Raw genomic sequence first — 20,256 nt, 5'->3', positions numbered from 1 at the left:
GTGTTTCAGTTAAGTCCTGGAATGAATATTTTTTCCTTGGAGGTTATGAAAACTCCTAAATTTCCAACACAATTAGCCCATGGATATTAAGAGATATGAGTTTTGGAACACAGTGAACAAGATTTTTGTGTGCCATGATTTTATATAGTTTATAGATAATGATCCATTTTTATTTTTAAAAAGATTTCTTGAGTGTCACCATTTCATTGCAGAAGAGAAAGCAAAGGCCTGTGACGGCTCATGATTATTATTAGGATTGCTAACAATGACAGGCCCTTCCTCACAGCAAAACAAAGCCATGTGAACCCTAGCAAATCCATTATTTTGTAAAACTTTCCTAGGCTTTCATTGTAATGGGAGTATTACCTCCATTTTTTAAAAATTATTGTTCCCAGCTTTACTGAGATGTGATTGACATATAATATTGTGTGAGTTTAAGGTGTACAATGTAGGGATTTAATACATTTATATATAATAAAATGATAACCACCACAACATTAGCTAACACCTTTATCCCATCACATAATTATATTTTTTTATTATCGCCATTTTTAGATAAAATGATATTATTAGAATAAGAGAAAATCTGAGTATTTAGAGGTAATGTAGTATTGTCATCAAAAGCAAGCGCCCCAGAACCAAATATAAAAACAGATCAAAGCTCAGACTGTTGTCTTTGAATTGCTGGCACCATTAAAAACCTATATTTACTTTTGCATTACCTTTCACAGGCCTCACCTATTATTTTTACTAGTAGAATCAATATAAAGAAATAATGATAGCTCAGAATAGTCAGATAATTTAAATACCATCAAATCTTTCTTTTTTAAAATTTCACTTATATTAATGGGGGAAAAAGAAGGGAAACAGAACGAAAACATCCTAACAGATGTTTTTATATCAGAGTCAATAGCACTGACCACATGCAATAATCACCAAGGTCCTTGTCCCTGTTTTACAGAACTGCTTTCTACACTTTATTCTGTGCTTAACCCTAAAGGACACGAAGGGCATCGGAACAAAATATAGTCTATAAGCATATAAGTAAAATAGCATAAAGAGATGATTAGAAAGTTTCCCTTTGCGGCATGCTATCTTTGTTTCAAATACTTGACTTAAAACAAGACAATGTTGGAAATACTACGGGAGTTCCCTACTGGCTGGAGCTATTTTGAAATGTTTATAACATAAATAGCCACAGAGAAGGTTACTTTACTAAAACTTCCTTTTAAGGACATCCGTGATTCAGAGCATTATTAAACTGCAAATATCGAAAGAAAGTCTTTCCAAGATGCCATTGAACAGTAAAGAAAGAAACGGGATCTCAAGCTTCTGCCCTTTCTTCACTACCCCCTTTATGCTTCCCTTTCTCTCATTCTGAAAGAGCTGCCATTAGTTTAAAAAAAAAAAAGTCCGGAAGGCAACCCATGAGCATGACATAGGAGTTCTGTGAACCGTTAACTCCAGCACAGCTGTCAAAACTCCACACAGGAGAGCTGCTCAGGGTGCAAACTATTAGTTGTGCTTTCGGGGGCTTACCAAATGTGTCTTTCAAAGCTATAAAATTCAATCATTTAATTGTTGGAAAGAATTCACTGGCAGGAACGCAGCTATGACTCTTCGTCTATTTATGCCTCTACCCACAGGCCATTTTTTTTTCAGACTGAATGGCTGAATGCGATATTACAAACTCTTGCACCAGAAGAATGAAAGTAGAATGTTTCCACTAACAATAACTGTTTTCAATGGTAAATAATAACTTCTTCTCTCCTCTACCCTTGTATGTAGAATAGTTTGACTTATGAGAAAAGAAAACAGATCTGATTTGCAAATTTAATTAGAAACACTTACTTCTTCCCAAGTCTGAATGTTGTGTTTTTAGTTACCAAGAAGGTTTTCAGTTGTTTTGTTTGTTTAGCGACGATGAGAACCAAACCAAATTTCTAGCATAACCACCAACAGAAAACAGGAAGCCAACTTACGCGCCCCTTCTCCCAGCTCTCCACTATCTCCTGATCTGTGTTCTTGCCTTCCAGGAGGGCTAGCTGCTGAGCCCACGTTGTGAGAAGGGTGCTGAGCTGCTCCAGGGCCCGCTCCAGTGCGGCCACTTGGCCTGAGAACGCCTGCTCCGAAAGGGCCATCTGGCTGACCAGGCTCTCCAGGCTGCCCTGCGTCTGGAGCACGCTGTCTTCCCACTGCTTCCAGTCGGCGCGCAGGGCCTGCATCTCTGTGTCCAGGAGCTCGCTCCCGCTGGCCGCTGTGTGCTGCTTCACGGCGGGAGCCAGGGACTCCACTCTGCTCAGGCGGCTGGCCCCGGTCTCTCTGGAATCCATCAGCTCCTGTAATGGAATATCACCATGGTAACCGAGGAGGCCGAGTCCCAGCAGGCTTCCAAATATGTACAGAGGGGCACCCTGTCCTGCTGGGGAGTTTTAGCCAGTGTGCCACAGGGAGCCAGAGTCCAGCCGCCCGCCCACCCCCACGCTATCACAGCAGAGAATTCCCATCCTGAGCACCAGGGCTTCTGGCAAAAGAAGCTGTGGAATCCGAAACGGCCTGAAACAGACGAAACAGGGACCCTGAAGTCAGGCATTGTTTGAATGTGTGACACTGCGTTGGCCCACAGTGCACTGCTCCTATAAATAAGCAAATCCATATTTCCTCCCACACCAGCGGTGTTCAACCTTTTGCATCTCATGGCACACAAAAACTAATTACTAACATGCAGCGGCACACCAAAAAATATATTAATTTTTTTTGCCAATCTGACAAGAAAATAGATACAATTTTGAATCATTCCCACTGCATGGCTATTGTGTTGGCTATTGTCACTTTTCATTATTTGACAACCTAAGGGAAAAGAGGTCAGTGCCCCGGACTACATAGTCAGGGGTTGCCTGTTTTAAAATTCTTGCAGCACACGGGTTAAAATCACTTCCTAAACTGACAGATAAGTGAAAAAGGATTGAAGCAGGACTGTGCTCTGCTCAGGGTCTCTACCCCATTTTCACCTTCTTTCACAAGGCGGTAGCTTATAAATGGATGGATGGATGAGTGAATTAAAACATTACCGAGAAATGTGCCAAAGAAGTATTTTAAAGGATCACACAGATAATAGAAACTTAAAAAGTGCCTTTACATAATTATCACATTTAAAACGTTCTATACGATTTACAAAAGATAAGCCTTTCGAAGTAAATCTTCAAAATATAGTTATTACTGCTATCATCATCTATTGCATTTATGATTTTTATGTTCTGATCTCTATACATTAGAACAAAATTTGAGTGCGGAATCTCAAAGGGAAGGTGGGGGAGACCTTGAATGCATATATGGACACAGACAATAGGGTGCTGAAGGCCTGGGGCTGGGAGCAGGGGTGGGGGTGAGGGCAGACAGGGGTGGGCTGGAGGGGACCAATGGAGGAAAGAGGGGGACATATGTAATTCTTTCAACAATAAAGAATTATTAAAAACACAAACAAACAAAAAGAACACAATCTGAGTCCTAAACTCCTGACCACAGTTACACTATTGGTTCCTCATCTAAAACTTAACCATTCAGGATTTCATCATTGCTTAATTTTTAGAATAAAATCTACTCTTTTCCACAGGGGGCAAATCATTGCCATGTATTATTCAAGCCACTAGAAAGAACCAAAATACACGAAAATCTCTACTTCTCTGAGTGGTGTGGAATTTTTTGCTTTAAGTTTCCCTTATAGGTGATAATTTTAATATCCTTTAAAGTACCGTCTTTCATTATACTGTCGTACTGTTGGCTGGGACAGCAGAACAAAACATCCAGAATGACACTTCCAAGTTCTTATTAAACTTTTCACTAAGTTATTATATAAACTTTTCTCCTACTGTGCTGGGAAATAATATGCGATTCTGTCAGCTCCAAGCTGGCGCATACTGGGATGTCTCATACCGCAGCAAGCAGCGCATCTGCATGCAGGAGCACACTACACACGGACAACGTTTCATTTTGTCCAAAGTGTAAAGTGTCTTGAATTCCTTTCCCCCCTCTTGTTTATGTTTAGAATTCCCGAGGTGCAAGGTCATATACACCAACCACCAGAAAACAGGAAGGAAACATTTTAATGAACACAATCTAATCTATAGGATCTTTATCACAGGCATGTCAGACTCCAGCACCAATGAGAGAGAGAAGTTATGGTATCGGTCCACTTTCTGACCTTAATTTTAGACAACTTTTTCTGGGTGGCGGACGAGTCTCCAGACGGGTCCGACCAGCGGTGAAGCTCCTCCTTGGCCGAGTGGAGCCAGTCTGTGAACTCCTGCACGGCATCCACATACAGGAGGTGGTCCTTCACCATCTCCTCCGCGCTCCGCATTTTCTCCTAGGAAACAAGCAGAGGCGACTCAGCGGCCCTCACGACAGAGGATGTGAAATCAGACACGACAACAGTCTAATATTGGTCTCTTAATCATCAAGGAAGATGTTGTTCTTATTCTTTTTAAATCCTCATCTGAGGATAATTTTCCATTGATTTTTAGAGAGAGTAGAAGGGGTGGAGATGAGGGGGGAGAGAGAGAGAGAGAGAGATTGATTGAGAGAGAGAGAGAGGCCAATGTGAGAGAGACACATCGATTGGTTGCCTCCCACACGGGGCCAGAGATTGAGCCTGCAACCAAGGTATGTGCCCTTGACTGGGAATCAAACCAGTGATCTTTTGGTGCTCTAACCACTGAGAAAAACCGTCCAGGGCTTCATTCTTATTCTTGAATTTTCTCTGTGTTTCATATCTTAAAATGAAAATATCAAATCTCAATTAGACTAAAAGACTTTGAGGATAAAACCAATTTTTCTATAATTTTACTTATGTCTAGCTTTGGATAAAAATCTATGCTTAATGAATGTTGACTAACATCCCTCACTAATTATCCACTTAATAATAATTATTATAATAACTCTTATTATTAAATAAATGACTTGTGTTGGTTTTTTGTAAAGAACTTTTAAATACTGATATTTGAAGCTCAACAATTTTGCAAAAGAAAAAACCAAAAAAAGAAAGAAAATAGGTTGACTAACATTCTAAGTGGAGAAAAATCATGAAATTAAGAATAAAAAATAAGCCCAAGATTGCAGAAAGGAAAAATGCATGGGCATCCATAGGTGAGAAATTATTTTCATATAATATTGTACAAATAGTTTTTAGAGCAGCAAATTCCCCAATAATGTAACCCATAGCTATTCTTTACCTGACCCTGAAGTTTTTCCTTCAATATAAAGCACTCACCTTGGCAACTGTCATTATATCATTAAACTGTGTTTTCAGCTCCTCTTGAGCCGTCTCCGTGAAAGACGCATCCTCCGTCTTCTGGTAGAGCTCCCTGGACCTGGCAGTGAGGCGGTGCAGGGCTGCGGCGTGATCCTCCCCCTCCGAGACGATGCACTGGAAGTGGTCCAGAAGGCAAAACTTCTCTTTCAGACCTGGCTGCGGTTTCAAGGGATGCTCCACTTTTTGGTCTACGGATTCCATCCACTGCTCCAACTGGTTTTTCCACTCCAGGTAGTCATTCCATTGGCTAATCACAGCCTCTAAAGTGCTGGGATTAATGTTAGTAGAAAAATAAGTTATCTTGACAGCTCTACTGGAAACCAACTAGGAGAGCATGGCATCCAGGTAAGCCAAGCATGTCAAACTCAAAGGCTAACACAGGCCAAATAAATGAGGCATGTGGCCTGCGGGCTGTGAGTTTGACATGCTTGATGTAAGCTGTCTTGCTGAACACCACTATACGTGTTAAGGGTGCTGCTTCTAAGGGCAGGGAGAAACACGACTTTTATGACCCGCTGCACAGTTTCTTCAAACCAAAGTGAATCCATGTCAAAATGTAAGTAAGATGTTGTAGTCATATATGCATCTGGAGATTTGTCTTCCAAATAATAATTGTCTTAATAAATAGGCAAATTTATGAGTTGTGTTGTTAAATATCAGCACTGGGGCATCAATTCAATTTTATTTTTATTTTATTGATTTTAGAGAGAAAGGGATAAGGAGAGAGAGATAGAAACATCAATGATGAGAGAGAATCATTGATTGGCTGCCTCCTGCACGCTTCCTACTGGGGATTTAGCCCACAACCTGGGCATGTTCCCCAACCAGTAGCTGAACCATGAACTCCTGGTTCATAGGTCAATGCTCAACCACTGAGCCACGCTGGCTGAGCAAATTTTATTTAATATATATCTTGGACTCAGTTTATTTCATGAAAACCAGATGGCAATTATTTATTGATTAGAATTTAAAATTTAGGGTAATCTTCCTGGTTAAATAATATCATTAGATTGATTTTCACGTACGGATATAGATGCACAATGTTTAGTGTTTAATGGATGAAGGAATGAAGGCTAAATACATTTATTATATAAGAAATGTAATCACAAATGTAGTAGTCAACCAAATAGCTCTTCAGATAGTCAAGTAAAAGGCTCTCCAGGCTGGCATCCTGAGTTTTAAAGTATTCAGCTCTAAAACTATTCTAAACTCATCTTCAGTGACCTCTCCCAACCTCCCTTGCATAAAATCCTATAATCCTGGAGTAATATCTATAGGAAATGTACTTGTAGCATTTGCTTAAACTGTTTCATTCTTTTAAAAAATGTTCTTATTGATTTTAGAGAGAGGAAGGGAAGGGAGAGAGAGGAGAAACATTGATGTGAAAGAGAAACATGGATTGGCTGCCTCCTGCACACCTCCTACTGGGGACTGAGCCTGCAACCTGGTCATGTGACCTGACTGGGAATAGAACCAGTGACCTTTCGGTGCATGGGATGACGCCCAACCAACTAAGCCACACCAACCAGGGCTCAAATTGTTTATTTTTCATCAGTAGGAACCTCATCATACATGCCAACATTCTTATCCTTTCCAACTGTTTCCAAATCAATCTCACCTCCCCAGAAGCCACCCTGGGCCCTGCCTTCTTCTATAGTCTCACAACATCTTAGCAACACTACATGAGTCAGAGTTTTCTGGAATGTACCCTGCCCTGGCCTCATAGCACGTAGAGGGTAAAAAGTACTTTGTTTTGTTTTATTCTTTTAGCACAGAAAAAAATAACCACAAAACAAAATAAACTCTGTAGTTACCCACTGTCATTTGAACATTGCTATTGCTCAATATGTAGTTGTCAAATTTAATTTCTTGCTAAAAGCAAAGAATCAAAGATTTGAATCTACTTTTTGTATTTCACATTTTATTCTAACATCTGAAAAATATTCACCCTTATTCCTGTTCACTTTTACAAAGCTAGCTTATTGGCAAGCATTGGGAAGTTTGATCTACTATATAAAAAATAGAATCCTGGGATCTGAAGTTTTTTTCTTTACTGACCAGTTTGAGCTATTACTAAGATTCAAAATTCTGCAGACTTTGGGAGTTACTACAAATGTTCCATATTAAAGAAAAAAACAAACTAAAACAAAACACAACCTCCCACATTTTAATTGAAACCATGGTCCACTTTTACGTTGCACGGGGTGATGGCAAATATTTTTATTTTGTTTTATGAATTTTAATCTTTTAATTGTCTATTTATTTTGATCATAGTGAACACACACTTCTTTGGTGATCTAATAGTATATATCACTGTCAGAATATGGCTCCTGGAATGTATTTTAATATAATTCTGACTGACAATCATTTGTCCAACAAGCCAGCCAGATTACTTGTGGGTACTCTGAGAGAAGGAGGAAGGTGAAGATCTTCCACTCATAAATACAACAGCAACAACATCACCTATTGTAACGACCAGCATCTTCTCTACTTTCTCAGCAGCCCCGGGGCAGTGCTACTCAACAGAGCTCCGCAGGCATTCTGGGCGGAAGGGCTGACTGTTGCTTGTGTGAGAATGTCCCACGCATTGGAGGGCACCAGCTCTCGTGGGCTCAGTCACTAAATGCCAGGGATGCTCCATCCCTGTGACCATCAAACACCCTCCCCCCATAGTTCCACAACCTCAATGGGGGTGATATTACTGGGGTTGAGAAAAAGATTTATACTTAAGCTCCACAGTTGCCCATGACTTAATTTCCCTTATGTTTCTTTAAAAAGTGAAAAGATATTAAAGCTACTCAAGACCACATATCCTTGCTTTGATGAATTAAAAGGGTCTATTTTACGGAGTTCAAGTTGTGTGCCAAATTTCATGACATATCATGGGAGACGTAAATATTACACACACACACAGCAAGCAAACAAAACCAGTCTTTGCCATTAGAGAAAATACAGTTTAGGCGAAGACAGGCAAGCATACAACTAGCTAAGATCACATGGGTGGTCACTCGACTGCAGGAGGCGTGGCACCGCTCCCTCATTTCACTAAGCCACGGGGCTTTGTTAGGCGATTAAGCACTTGCACTGGACTCTGTACCTCTGAGCGTGGACGGAGGAGCTCATGATGTTGGCCCACACGTCTGTAAGGGTCTGTAGCTGGGTCTGAATCACCTTCTGACCTTCTTTGTTGCTACTTCTCAAGGCCTGTTCCCCTTTGCCAATGGCCATATTCAGCTTGACTTCCCCTTCTCCTTTCATCAGGAGGATGTCCTAGTAAGAAGAGGGAATGCACGTCAGCAGAAATAGTAAAGGCTTCTGATAGTTTTAAAAATAATCATTTCCCTGAGAAGCAAGGTAGGGAATACCTTACTCACCTTAAAGAGAAAAGGGGACATATGTAATGCTTTCAACCATAAAGATTTAAAAACAGAGAAAAGAAAAGGCAATGAACAAAATAAACTGATGAACAAAACAGGACCAGGGGCATGGATACCTGGAACAGACTGACAGATCTCAGAGGGGAAGGGGAATGGGTGGGGTGGGGGGGGACTAGAAGCGATTAATTAAAAAACATATATTCTTATATGCATAACCCATGGACACAGACAATGATGTGGTGAAGGCGGGGGTGGGGGCTGGATGGAAGGGAGCAAAAGAGGGGAAAATGGGGGACATCTGTAATAGTGTTAACAATAAATAAAAAATGAAAACAAAAACAACAACAATGCCTGGACTCTACCGCAACATAAAACTTTAATTAAATATTAGCAACCCGAGAATCTGGGAGTAAAGATTAACTCCAGTTTAAATTCTTGGAAAACTTTGGACTACTTGCCTAAGCATTGTAACTTTACTGGGAAACTTAGTTTCAGAGTAAAAAGCAATTATTTTGAAAATGAAAACACGCTTGTTAAAAGCCTAACAGTCCCCTACCTTCAAAGCCTGACTAATTCCTGTCTTTCAAGGTCACCTTCACTGGCTGCAGGCTGGGCGGTGGTCTCCTTTGCGCCTTCCCCACCCCCGCTGGCTTCAATCACGGCCCCACATACATGTTGCACGGCCTGTAACATTTGCAGTTGGCCCCTGCCACTGACTTGAACTCCTGCAGGACCCATTTTTATATTCGCATGCCCAGCAACTTGCATAGTGCTTGGAGGAAACTAGGTATTTATTTCATAATGTTTGCTGAATATTTACTAAACAAAATTAAAAATATATATATTTTAGAGCTATTAAAACAAACATATTCCTCTCCTTTACAAAGAGGGAAAACCATCCCCTCCGAGTCCTTTTTGCCCAATTTCCCCATTTCGCTCACCTAATCCTCATTTAGAGAGAGGCTCACCACGTGATTGGGACCCCACTCAACCATTTGTGAGTCTAATCGCATCAGTCCTGGGGCACAGGGGTGTACCTGTATCTGTAACAGCCGTTTTTCCAGGGTGTCCTTGCTTCCCACGGTGCTGTCTGCACAGGCCAGCTTGTCTTGCACGCCCTTCACCCAGGCCCACATGCTCTGCAGGGCTTCCTCCAGGGCCTCGTGCTCCTGCAGGGCCGCCTGGCAGCGGCGCAGCTTCTCCTTGGTCATCCTGACCAGGCCCTGGTAGCTGGTGAGCAGCTGGGAGCACAGGCGCCCTTCCTTCCCGGCGCCGTGGCCTTCCTCGCTGAGCAGCTGCCCGCGCTGCGAGAGCTTGTCCAGAGACTCTCTAAAGACAACAGAAAACAACATCAGCTAGACTCTCCCAGCGCCGGGGAGTCACAAAGGATTGTTGATGTTGGAGCGCTCAACAGACAAGAGCTCACAGCTGACACGCCTTTAAACGAAGAGCCTTGCCAGGCTGACCTATGAGGGTGGGGAGGGTGGTGGAGCATCAACCAATGAACCAGGCGGTCACGATTTGATTCCCCGTCAGTGCACAGGCCCGGGTTGTGGGCTTGATCCCCAGTAGGGGGTGTGCAGGAGGCAGCCGATCAATGATTCTCTCTCTTCATTGATGTTTCTCTCTCTCTCCCTTTCTCTTCCTCTCTGAAATCAATAAAAATATATTTTAAAAAATAAAGTCAAATGAAGAGTCTGGAGACTGCCCTGGCCACCTGCTTCTCCTATGGTTTCTCCAAAGGTAGTTAATTCACATCCGGGGACCTGACTGCCCATGCAGTACCTAGATCCAAGCCCAGCGTATGCCGAGGAATTCACTTCAGAAAAGGCCTGGCCTGCCCCTCCAGGCCACCCGGCATCTCTCCCCTCCCACTGAATGCTCTAACCCTGAGCAGCTTCCCGAAACGCCCCCAACCCTCTGCTAAACATACATGGAGGCTCCTCTGTGAGAACCCTTCTGCTCTCCTCTGCTCCTGATCTACCTGCCCCTTTCATAGCTCAGGGCAGGCATCGCATCCCTGGGAAGCATCATGATAACTGAGGACACGGTGGGGAGTGTGGAGAGGGTGAGGAGGATGGGGAGTGTGGAGAGAGTGGGGAGTGTGGAGAGGGTGAGGAGGGTGGAGAGAGTGGAGAGGGTGGAGAGGGTGAGGAGGGCAGGTCTCCTCCTCTGGGCGCCTTCTGCAGCCTCCTACACACCCTGTGTGTCTCAATCCACAAGCTTTCCTTCTAGAAGCCGGGACTATTACAATCATCTCATGTCCCTGCACCAGTGCAAAGTTTGGCAGAGATAAAATGAAAAAAAGAAAAGAAGAAGAAGAAGAAAAAGAAGAAGAAGAAGAAGAAGAAGAAGAAGAAGAAGAAGAAGAAGAAGAAGAAAAAGGCAATGATTCTTTCAAAAGGCCATTTTATGAGTGCTTAAGGGTGTCATTCTTGTATCTCAGGTGCCCTGCTCATCTCAGCTTGGAGTTATGTAAATTAGCTCCAGGGAAAGTGTAACCACCTGTGGCTGGGTAGGCTTCATCCTGTTTGACAGGTTCTGAATTCAGATCAGCACTGTTCTCAGGAGATGCCTGGGAAACCAGGAGGGGGGGAGCAGTTGTCTGAACACAAACTATTGTGAGTAGTGGAAAAAGACTACATAATGTATCTCCTATGACACCTCTTTTATTTTACTTAGCAGCTATTATGTAAATAGCATCCTTATGGGTCTCTGTGAGATATATGTGACTTATACAATATTTTATCTACTCTAAAGTATATATTTTTATTCTGGTAATCTGTTTGATGAGACAAGAGGTAGTGTAAGCAATGATGTGAGTTAAATAATAATTCAAGAGAATAGATACCACTTGTTATTTCAAGAAGAATTGGTAAGTGGATGATAAAAATTCAATGAGTCTCAAGTTTAGGGTACTTTAAAAAAATGGAGGGCATCCCTCCAAAATGTGTGTACTAGAAATATTAAAAACAACCACAACAGAGGAACAAATGACAAGCAGGTGAGAGGAGTCAGGTGACCCAGCTAAGCACCTGAGTGACCCTCACTGGGAGTGTACAGAGTAGCCAGTTAGAAGGAAACTGGGAACCAATATACTAAGGACTCTTAGCTCTGATCATGGAATATCAGATCAAGAACAATATGGAAGGAGGAGAGAAGTAGGTTATGTTCTATTGTATCTAGACAAGAGTCAAGATTTTTTTTTTTTAATTTATTTTATTGATTTTTCACAGAGAAGAAGGAAGAGGGACAGAGAGTCAGAAACATCGATGAGAGAGATCGATCAGCTGCCTCCTGCACGCCCCCACCGGGGATGTGCCCGAAACCAAGGTACATGCCCTTGACCGGAATCAAACCTGGGACCCCTGAGTCCGCAGGCCAACGCTCTATCCACTGAGCCAAACCGGTTCGGCAAGAGTCAAGATTTTAAAGCACAAAAAGTGCACTGTAACTTGCAGAAAGTTATATATGTAGAATGATATTATTATTCTGTTAATTCGGCAATATATTCTACTAGAGGCCTGGTGCACGAATTTGTGCACCAGTGGGTCCCTCGGCCTGGCCTGTGGGATGGGGCCGAAACCAGCTCTCTGACTCCCCCGAGAAGTCCTGGATTGCAAAAGGATGCAGGCAAGGCCGAGGGACGCCACCTATGGCTGATTGTGGCAGGGGAGGGACATGGGAGGTTGGCCAGCCAGGGTGGGACAGTGGGAAGTCTCCAGGGCATGTCTGGCCTCTCTCGCTCAGTCCCAACCAGCTAGACTCCAGCAGTAAGCTAACCTACTGGTTGGAGCATCTGGCCCCTGGTGGTCAGTGCATATCATAGTGACTGGTCAACAGGTCGACTGTCTGCCCCCTGGTGGTCAGTGCATGTCATAGTGAGCAGTTGAACAGCCTGAGCATATCATTAGCATATTATGCTTTGATTGGGTGAATGGCCGACTGGACAACCAGGCACTTAGCATATTAGGCTTTTGTTATATAGGATTTTTCTGACATTGTATTAGACTATGGCAATCTATAGATGATAAAGACCTGATGGTCCCTGGCCTTGAGAAACTCATTGTAGAGGACTGGAGTACACAGAGTCAACAAAGTGTTTATTCCTTGGTAACTGCTAAGAGGTGGGGCCAGAGCATCCCAGGGAAATTTTAGAATAGTCATCAAACTAGCACACCAGCAGTAGTTGTTAGTATGGGTTCTATTGTGCACTTGTTTGCATGTTTGTTTTTCAAGACTAGAAACACTCAGCATGTCTGACCAAAAAGAGGACTCGGTGGAAACAGGGAATGGGTCTAATCCAGTGGTTCTCAACCTTCCTAATTCTGTGACCCTTTAATACAGTTCCTCATGTTGTGGTGACCCCCCAACCATAAAATTATTTTCGTTGCTACTTCATAACTGTAATTTTGCTACTGTTATGAATCGTAATGTAAATATCTGATATGTAGGATGTATTTTCATTGTTACAAATTGAACATAATTAAAGCATAGTGATTAATAGCAAAACAATATGTAATTATATATGTGTTTTCTGATGATCTTAGATGACCCCTGTGAAAGGGTCGTTTGACCCCCAAAGGGGTCTCGACCCACAGGTTGAGAACCGCTGGTCTACTCTGAATTAGGCAGTTTTCACTTAGTTGATCACTGCTGCTAATTTGTCTGATGAAGCAGGCTGGTGCTAGCCTCTACTGCTTTACAGATGATTGTATCTACTCTTTAAGAGGGTAGCTAAAGAATTTTGGGTCAAATTGCACTACCCTTTCCAAAGGTAGAATTTCAATGAAGCAACTGAAAATGCCAGGAGTGAAGCATGGTTCAACATCCTGAAAGTCAGGCCTGAGAACCTGGCCTGGGAAAGGAGCCAGAATCATTTGGTCAGTTAGAAAGCAATGCAGAGGCAAATGCTGTAAAGGAGAAGGGGAGCCTCCAAGACAGCCAGACTTAATGACAATCCCTCTTGTTTTACAAAGAATTTTGTGAGAATGAGGTGAATTAGAAATGGGACAGGAGGCTGACATGTATGAAGAATATATGGAAATTGGGATCTATAGCATTATTTTTGTAAATGAAGAATAACTTTTAATCACCTTATATCTGTACAATAATCTCTAAGAAGAAAGTGTTATCATCATCATCATCATCATCACCACAATGATAAAGGCTAATATAAAAAAATACAGGAAATGAGTGTCCTATCCAATTTGTTGAGCGAAGGGAGGTGTAACAAAGCTGTAGACCAGTCCCTTACCTCCATCCCTATACTCTCTCCAGGGAGAAAACACTGCACAATCATTTGTATTCTAGACATTCAGGGATGAAAACAAGCACAACCACAAACCAACCAACCAACCAACCCACTGCCAACCACACCAAATAACCAGCCAACCAGACAAACACGCAGTCCTTGGTGGGGAAAGGACCAATTCCATTTCTGCACCATACCTGGCAGCCAGGAGTTCACCCAGAAACATTTCAACCCTATGAACTTCGTTTTTCTTCTCAGGAATGTGCTGTTTACTCTCTCCTGAGTTTTCTGAGCTTAACCTCTCATTCATTTCCTGGATCCATAAATTCAGTTTTCTGTGCTGGTCCTCAAAGCTAAAGAGAAGAAAAACACCATAGAGAAATTCTTAGGTTATCATTATAATAAATGCATTCTAATAGCTGAGGTCACAATGTCTATAACAATCACGTTTTCATGAATTTTCAAGGAGAAGAAAACTCAACAATAAGCCCATTCAAACGATCGCTTATTTCAGTAACAAAATGGCAAATCATGAAAATTTCTCTTGCAATCCGGGCAGAAATGAATCACCCTATCAAGCTGAATTGATTACCTGGTTATCATAGGTGGTAATTACCAGCAAGATTACATTCCCCTGCAACATGCACTTGACTTTTTGGGCTTTACTAGAGACCCTGAATTGGGGTCAATGGATAAGGGAGGCGGTGGAAGCCCTGTGAGAAAAAGGGGAAGTCCTCTCTGTGTCTTTGTATCCTATGGGATATTGATATGGCACCAGAGCACAAGGGCTCTATGTTTAGAAAACTGTAAATTCTGAGAAACCTGGATAAGAATCAGGCAAATTACTCCACTACCAGAAAGGCATTTTGATTATACTGACATAGTTTTCCCCCTAGTAACAAGGTTTCCCCGCCTTTCTTATTCTATATTCACCCATGTTGACCTAGCTTCCTGATTGAACTCTTGACTCACATAAATACAAGAGGTATTTCTGCCATGACGCAAACCCAGCAGGAGTAGACTCAAGAAAAAGACTTAGATAATATAAAACCTGGATGCCAAAGCTCTAATATCTTGAGTTAGTCAAACAGACCCCCAAAAATGTATGAATTCATGTCATTCACAGTTACTAGTGAATACTATTCCTTTATTTTCTGTGTAGAAAATCAAACCACGTGATGCCATCATAGTTCGAGCAGTCAGTTATTGTCCCAGTATGAATCTGTAATTAAGGTCAACGCTTTACATTTAAACTCACAATTTCAAAGATTTGTTTATTCTCAATGGCTTTTTTTCCCTCTAAGTCCCTGAAGACATTCTGTACAGGATGAAATCTACCTGTATCAAAACAACCTACCTCCCAAGTTCCAGAGCGCAGTCTTGAAGAGCCTGCTTGTCTTTGAGGCATTGTCTCAGAAATGCTTGAAACTCCTCGTTCGCCTTGGTAATCTGCTCCTGAATGCTACTGACCATTTGTTTAGGCAAATGTGCATACAACGTTTGTCCTTCCTGAGTCACGGCATCAAGCTTGCGCTGCCCATCACCGACCGAGTCCAAAATGGTCTGTTTCAGGAAATGAAAGTAATATAAACATTTGCTATCGTTCAGAGACCCTGGTGCCTGGGAGCACTAATTACAACTCTGAGCTGAGCTAGTAGAGCAAGAGCAGAAAAACAGGGGCCAAAGGAAGACAACTGGAGTAAGAATGATGTTTGCAACTGGATATAATTGAGGCTCATCCCTGAGGACGGGCCAGCCAGGCATTGGAACCACTGAGGACCCACTGGGGACAATGCCAACCTGGGAAGGAGGATGTTCTTACCAAGGTCTTGTCCTCAGTCTCTCCCCTTTCTCACCATCCCAACCTACTGCAGGCTCCACCTCCTCATGGTTAGTGTGATGTCTTCTAACTGGTTAGCTGCCTCTATCCCTCCTCCTCCTCTGATCCGCCCTGCACACCATATCCTGACTTGGGTTCCCTTCTTTGCTTGGTGTGCACCTCTTCTTGGGAAGACCATATGCACGGGCATTGGCTTGGGCAGAGCAAAAGAACCCAGAACTGCTGTGCTAGTCCTGCCTCGTCCCTGAGTTCCAGACTTTTCTCTGTGGAGTTTCACTGCATCTCAGGCCTTAAAGGGGACAATTCCACATCTGCAGTCACCCTGCCTCCTGCGAAACTAGCTTCCTGTATGATGACACTCTTCCTACTCTGACAGCGAATGAGTTACCTACATAATTGTCATCACCCATTAGGCCACAAAATCTGCATGTTTCCATTAATTTTTTAAAAATTATTTTTACAATACTTAATACAATGCTTTGCTCAGATTAGCCACTTAAAAAACAAAGCCAAAACTCAGTATGAATCTAGTCTTGCATCCATTATTTTTTAACTCTGCTTCACAATGGCCTTCTCTTTCCTGAATTCATACATTTTTTCCTAGTGAGTAAAACCTATACAATCTATAATATCTATTACTTTGATTTGAATATTTCTAATTTTCAAATTTAGACCACAGGTTGTTAAAAAGCGCACGTGATGTCAGTGGTGTCTTCTTTTTAAAACTCCTCCATGATAGTAATGTGAAATAGATATCACTGTTTGTTTTTACTGCTATAGAAATTAAAATTAGGTTTAGTTTAGAGTGAATTCCAAATAGTCAATAGGCTAAAAGAGAGGGGAAGGGGATCTAGAAATTCTACAGCTCTAACTTGATATTTCAGCTTACTTTTCATATTGCTTATCTCCTTACCACTCAAGAAATCTAATTCTGATAAGGAAAAAGAAACATTTGAATAAGATTAATAGATCTGGGGAGAGAGGTGATTTAGGTCTGACCCAATCGCACTTGAGTGTAGTTTGGGGAAGAAGAAAAGGCAATACCAGTGTTTGTACCTGAAGGTCATGAAGCTTCGCCTCTAGAACTTTGCTGTCACCAGTTCTGTCTGATGATTTTTTTGCTGCTGCTTTTATTCCAGAAAACCATTCTTGGAATTCCTTCATGGACTCTTTGGAAAAGAACATGAATGAGAAATGCATCCAAAACATTGAATGAGCTACCATGAATTAATTCTGGCCTTCAGCCCATCGCATTGTGCCTTACAAAACATTCCAGAAGGAAGATCACAATAATCTAGAATCTGACATATACGACACAGCATGATCTACAGCCATGACTATTCACAGTAGAATCAAGAAATTGTCTCAGAGAAAAGACTGGAAAGAGATTCACTTTCCTTCAATGTCCGATTTCCCCTTACATCTCTTTTGGTAAAGAAATCATTAATTGCCTGACTCCGGAAGAGTGCAAGGGGAGAAATACTTTAGGGGTGCTAAAGCCATTTTTGTGGCACAAAGAGAAACCTTCTCCTCTTTCCGCCAAGCTGACCTGAGCACTGTCATTATGTGTCCACGTCAGAGCACAGGCAGCCGTGTGGGAAACTGAGTCCAGCACATCCATAGGATGGGCACTTGCCTGAATTACATGCTGCTGCTGCTTCATGCTCTCTCCTAATACCCAGGTTGACTATCACTCCCTCCTAGCAGTGGCAGTAATTTCCACACACATGCGCTATATGTGGAAAATCTAGATGCAATTCCGAATCATCAGAACGGCAGACTCCTACCTCCCCAAGGAGAAAGGGAGAATGTTGCTTATGGTGAGGGCACACGCATGACACTTCCACTGCCCAAAGCTCAATGCCCAAGTGAATTAAACTTGATATTCTTCCGGAAAGTTTTGCAAAACGTTTGTTGGCAGTTTCTACACAGCATTTGGTCTGGGTTCCTTCTTGTAAACAGACTATTCATGCACAGGCCTGTGGGAGCTCACCATGGAAGTGTTTCTCCAGAGAATCCTGGAGGCTGGCCTGTGTCCTGGAACACAGCTGGCTGGCGGCTTCGTGCTTCTTGGTCAGGCCTGTCATTGCCCCGCCCAGGCGCTCCAGCTCCGCCGAATGGTACTTGCGGCACAAGCTATTGAGGTTTTCTTGGGTGGAGCTAATGCTGCTTTGCTGGCTTTGAAGTTCTTTCTGCATTTCCTAGAGAATAAAAGTGTGCCATGGAGGATGGTTATCAGATGCAAGAGAAATATTCCATTTATTCCACGATGGCACTTCCTCTGGAAACGGATGCTATCAAAATCCACTCAGTAATGTATACATTTGTGTGGGATTGTTTTTTGAATATTTGTGATATCTCTGTGTTGATTCTTGGAGAATGTTGCCCAGTTCTTGGGAACAACTGCAAACAGCTGTTGAGAGGCCGCTAGGATTTGAGTGAGAATCTAGCATTTTAAGCAAATTGAATTGATCCTTGTGGATTCCAGCCATGAGCTTGGGTTTAATCAGTTGATTAGGAACTACAAATGCAATCACCCTCCTAAGTTCACATTCTTCAGTGGGCCATACGGGTCACAGGCCACAAAAAAAGGCACAAGTAGTTAATTTAAAAATATACTTCCTTAGTCTCAAGAACAGCAAAACAATAATATGCTGAAAAAGAACATATTATTTTTTGTTGAAAACTCAACTCAACTCATAAGCTTGATAGAGAGTTGATCAGAAATGTCATCTATGAAAATAAACATACTGACATAAAAGTGAGATGTTTTCGCAATTAAAAAATATATCTCTCGCTAGATAAAATCAGTCATACTAACCAATAAAAATAATAAGTGAGGAAAAACTATTTGGCATTCAAGTCTGAAAATTCCTGGACATTCAAACACTTCTATGGATGTCACCCCCTTAATAATAATAATAATAATAATAATAAATAGCAGCCTGTGAGCAGGCCTTACAGCAATGTGTGCTTTCTGTTTTCAGATTATTCATTTTCCTTTCTGTTCTTTACCCATTACTTACTTTGCTGAGTCTTGTGTTAATGCGGGTGATTGAGAGCAGAGGTTAAGGTTCGAGTCTAGCCACCTCAAAGCAGGAGAACTAATATTCCCACTGAAGTATAACCAGTTAATGAGAGCTGGTTACCTACCTTTACTTTCTTCAGCCCTTCACAAGTCTCAGTTTGGGCGCAGTTCACCAGGGACTCTTCTAGTTTCGCCAGCCAGGTTGTTATGTCGTTAATAAATTTCTCCACTTGTGTGCTCTGAGCCCTGAAATCTTTCAAGGTCCCTTTTGCGTCTTCGGTAATTTCTTTGGCGTGCTCCAGTTTCTGCCTTAGGTCCGCTTCTATAAACTAAACATAAAACATAAAGCAGGATTTCATCAAAATCTGTGAAAACCAGACACTCCTTTACTGGGAATTCCGTGGATGTGTAGCTTAATCCTAAAAACCAAACCAAACCAAACCACATAAGCGTAACCATGGATGTTCATCCAATTTTTCTAAGACGGAAAATCAGTGTGCACACGCTGCCAAACATTTTAAGTGATGAAGTGATCGGCAAATGGAAAGAGTAAGGCTTACAGTTAACATGAGACGCGAAAGTGGCAGTTTGGCTGAGGTTCCAGGGGATACACACAATCACATCTCAAAAACAGCCCGACTCACGCCGGGTTACCAAGCAGGTGACTGAAAACCTGCTCCTCATTCTCCCTGGGAAACACTCACATATTTTGTCCTGATGTGACCACTACTTTGGACAAGCGCCCCGCCGCCATCATAGGATTTGATCCTAAAGCACTTTCCTTTCTGTCTCCCACTCTAAGTATTTGGGGAGGCTGGTTCTCTGCTCTGGGTGGTTTATTTCAGTAGGGCCTCGATTTCTCTGGACCACAGATAAAAAAGGGACTTATGATAAACCGCAAACAGTTTCAATTCTACAACAAAAACATCCAGGACCATTTAGTAATCAAGACTTTGAACTCAAATCGAACTTAAAGTTAAGGGCCTCTTCTTGCCCCTGCTCAGATCTGCCGCAAACAGGAAGCCCACAGTGGAGAAAGGGGCCAGGTGTCGCTTTTTGTCTCTTTTCACTTTATTTCTATTCCCCACCTCACAGGCCTGGGCAAGGAGGAGGTGAGGAGGGAACTGGCATCTACCCTTTCTAAGCCTGGTGACATTCCCATTCTCTCCTCTCACAGGCCTTGATCTGCCCGGTGAAGGGCCCTAGATGTAAGCAATGCACCTTTCTCTGGCTTTTCACTTCCTCCGTCCGAAGCCTGTGGGCATCTCGTAACTTCTTGCCTCCGGGGCCTGCTATTCCCCCAGAAAGCTTTCTTCGATGACCCGAGCTGTCACACAGGAGCGCTCTCCTTTCTTTTTCTCTTATGATTCACCTCTGGGCCGGAGGTCACACTCTGCCATTCACCCCAGATGACATAGAATTACAGGCCAATCAAAACATACGCAC

At 42.4% G+C, this 20,256-nt stretch overlaps 1 protein-coding gene across 2 annotated transcripts in view; it reads right to left on the bottom strand.

Annotated features, from left to right (window-relative positions):
- The window catches only part of SYNE1 (spectrin repeat containing nuclear envelope protein 1), a 384,525-nt gene that overhangs the window by 202,698 nt on the left and 161,571 nt on the right, over positions 1 to 20,256 (bottom strand). For both annotated transcript variants that reach the window (XM_070417448.1, XM_070417449.1), the window contains 10 exons: positions 18,936 to 19,139; positions 17,776 to 17,983; positions 16,839 to 16,951; positions 15,300 to 15,505; positions 14,140 to 14,295; positions 9,726 to 10,017; positions 8,409 to 8,581; positions 5,270 to 5,579; positions 4,202 to 4,366; positions 1,983 to 2,339 (listed from right to left, as the gene is read on the bottom strand). In XM_070417448.1, the coding sequence (XP_070273549.1) occupies positions 1,983 to 2,339; positions 4,202 to 4,366; positions 5,270 to 5,579; positions 8,409 to 8,581; positions 9,726 to 10,017; positions 14,140 to 14,295; positions 15,300 to 15,505; positions 16,839 to 16,951; positions 17,776 to 17,983; positions 18,936 to 19,139 (2,184 nt within the window). The remainder of the gene's footprint in view (positions 1 to 1,982; positions 2,340 to 4,201; positions 4,367 to 5,269; positions 5,580 to 8,408; positions 8,582 to 9,725; positions 10,018 to 14,139; positions 14,296 to 15,299; positions 15,506 to 16,838; positions 16,952 to 17,775; positions 17,984 to 18,935; positions 19,140 to 20,256) is intronic.

The sequence above is a fragment of the Myotis yumanensis genome, unplaced genomic scaffold, assembly GCF_028538775.1.
Source record: "Myotis yumanensis isolate MYYU_CA2020_CCGP unplaced genomic scaffold, mMyoYum1.0.hap1 SCAF_6, whole genome shotgun sequence".
Taxonomy (NCBI): Eukaryota; Metazoa; Chordata; class Mammalia; order Chiroptera; family Vespertilionidae; genus Myotis; species Myotis yumanensis.
The sequence above is the reverse complement of the archived record's forward strand: the minus strand, read 5'-3'. Positions and strand labels throughout refer to the sequence as shown.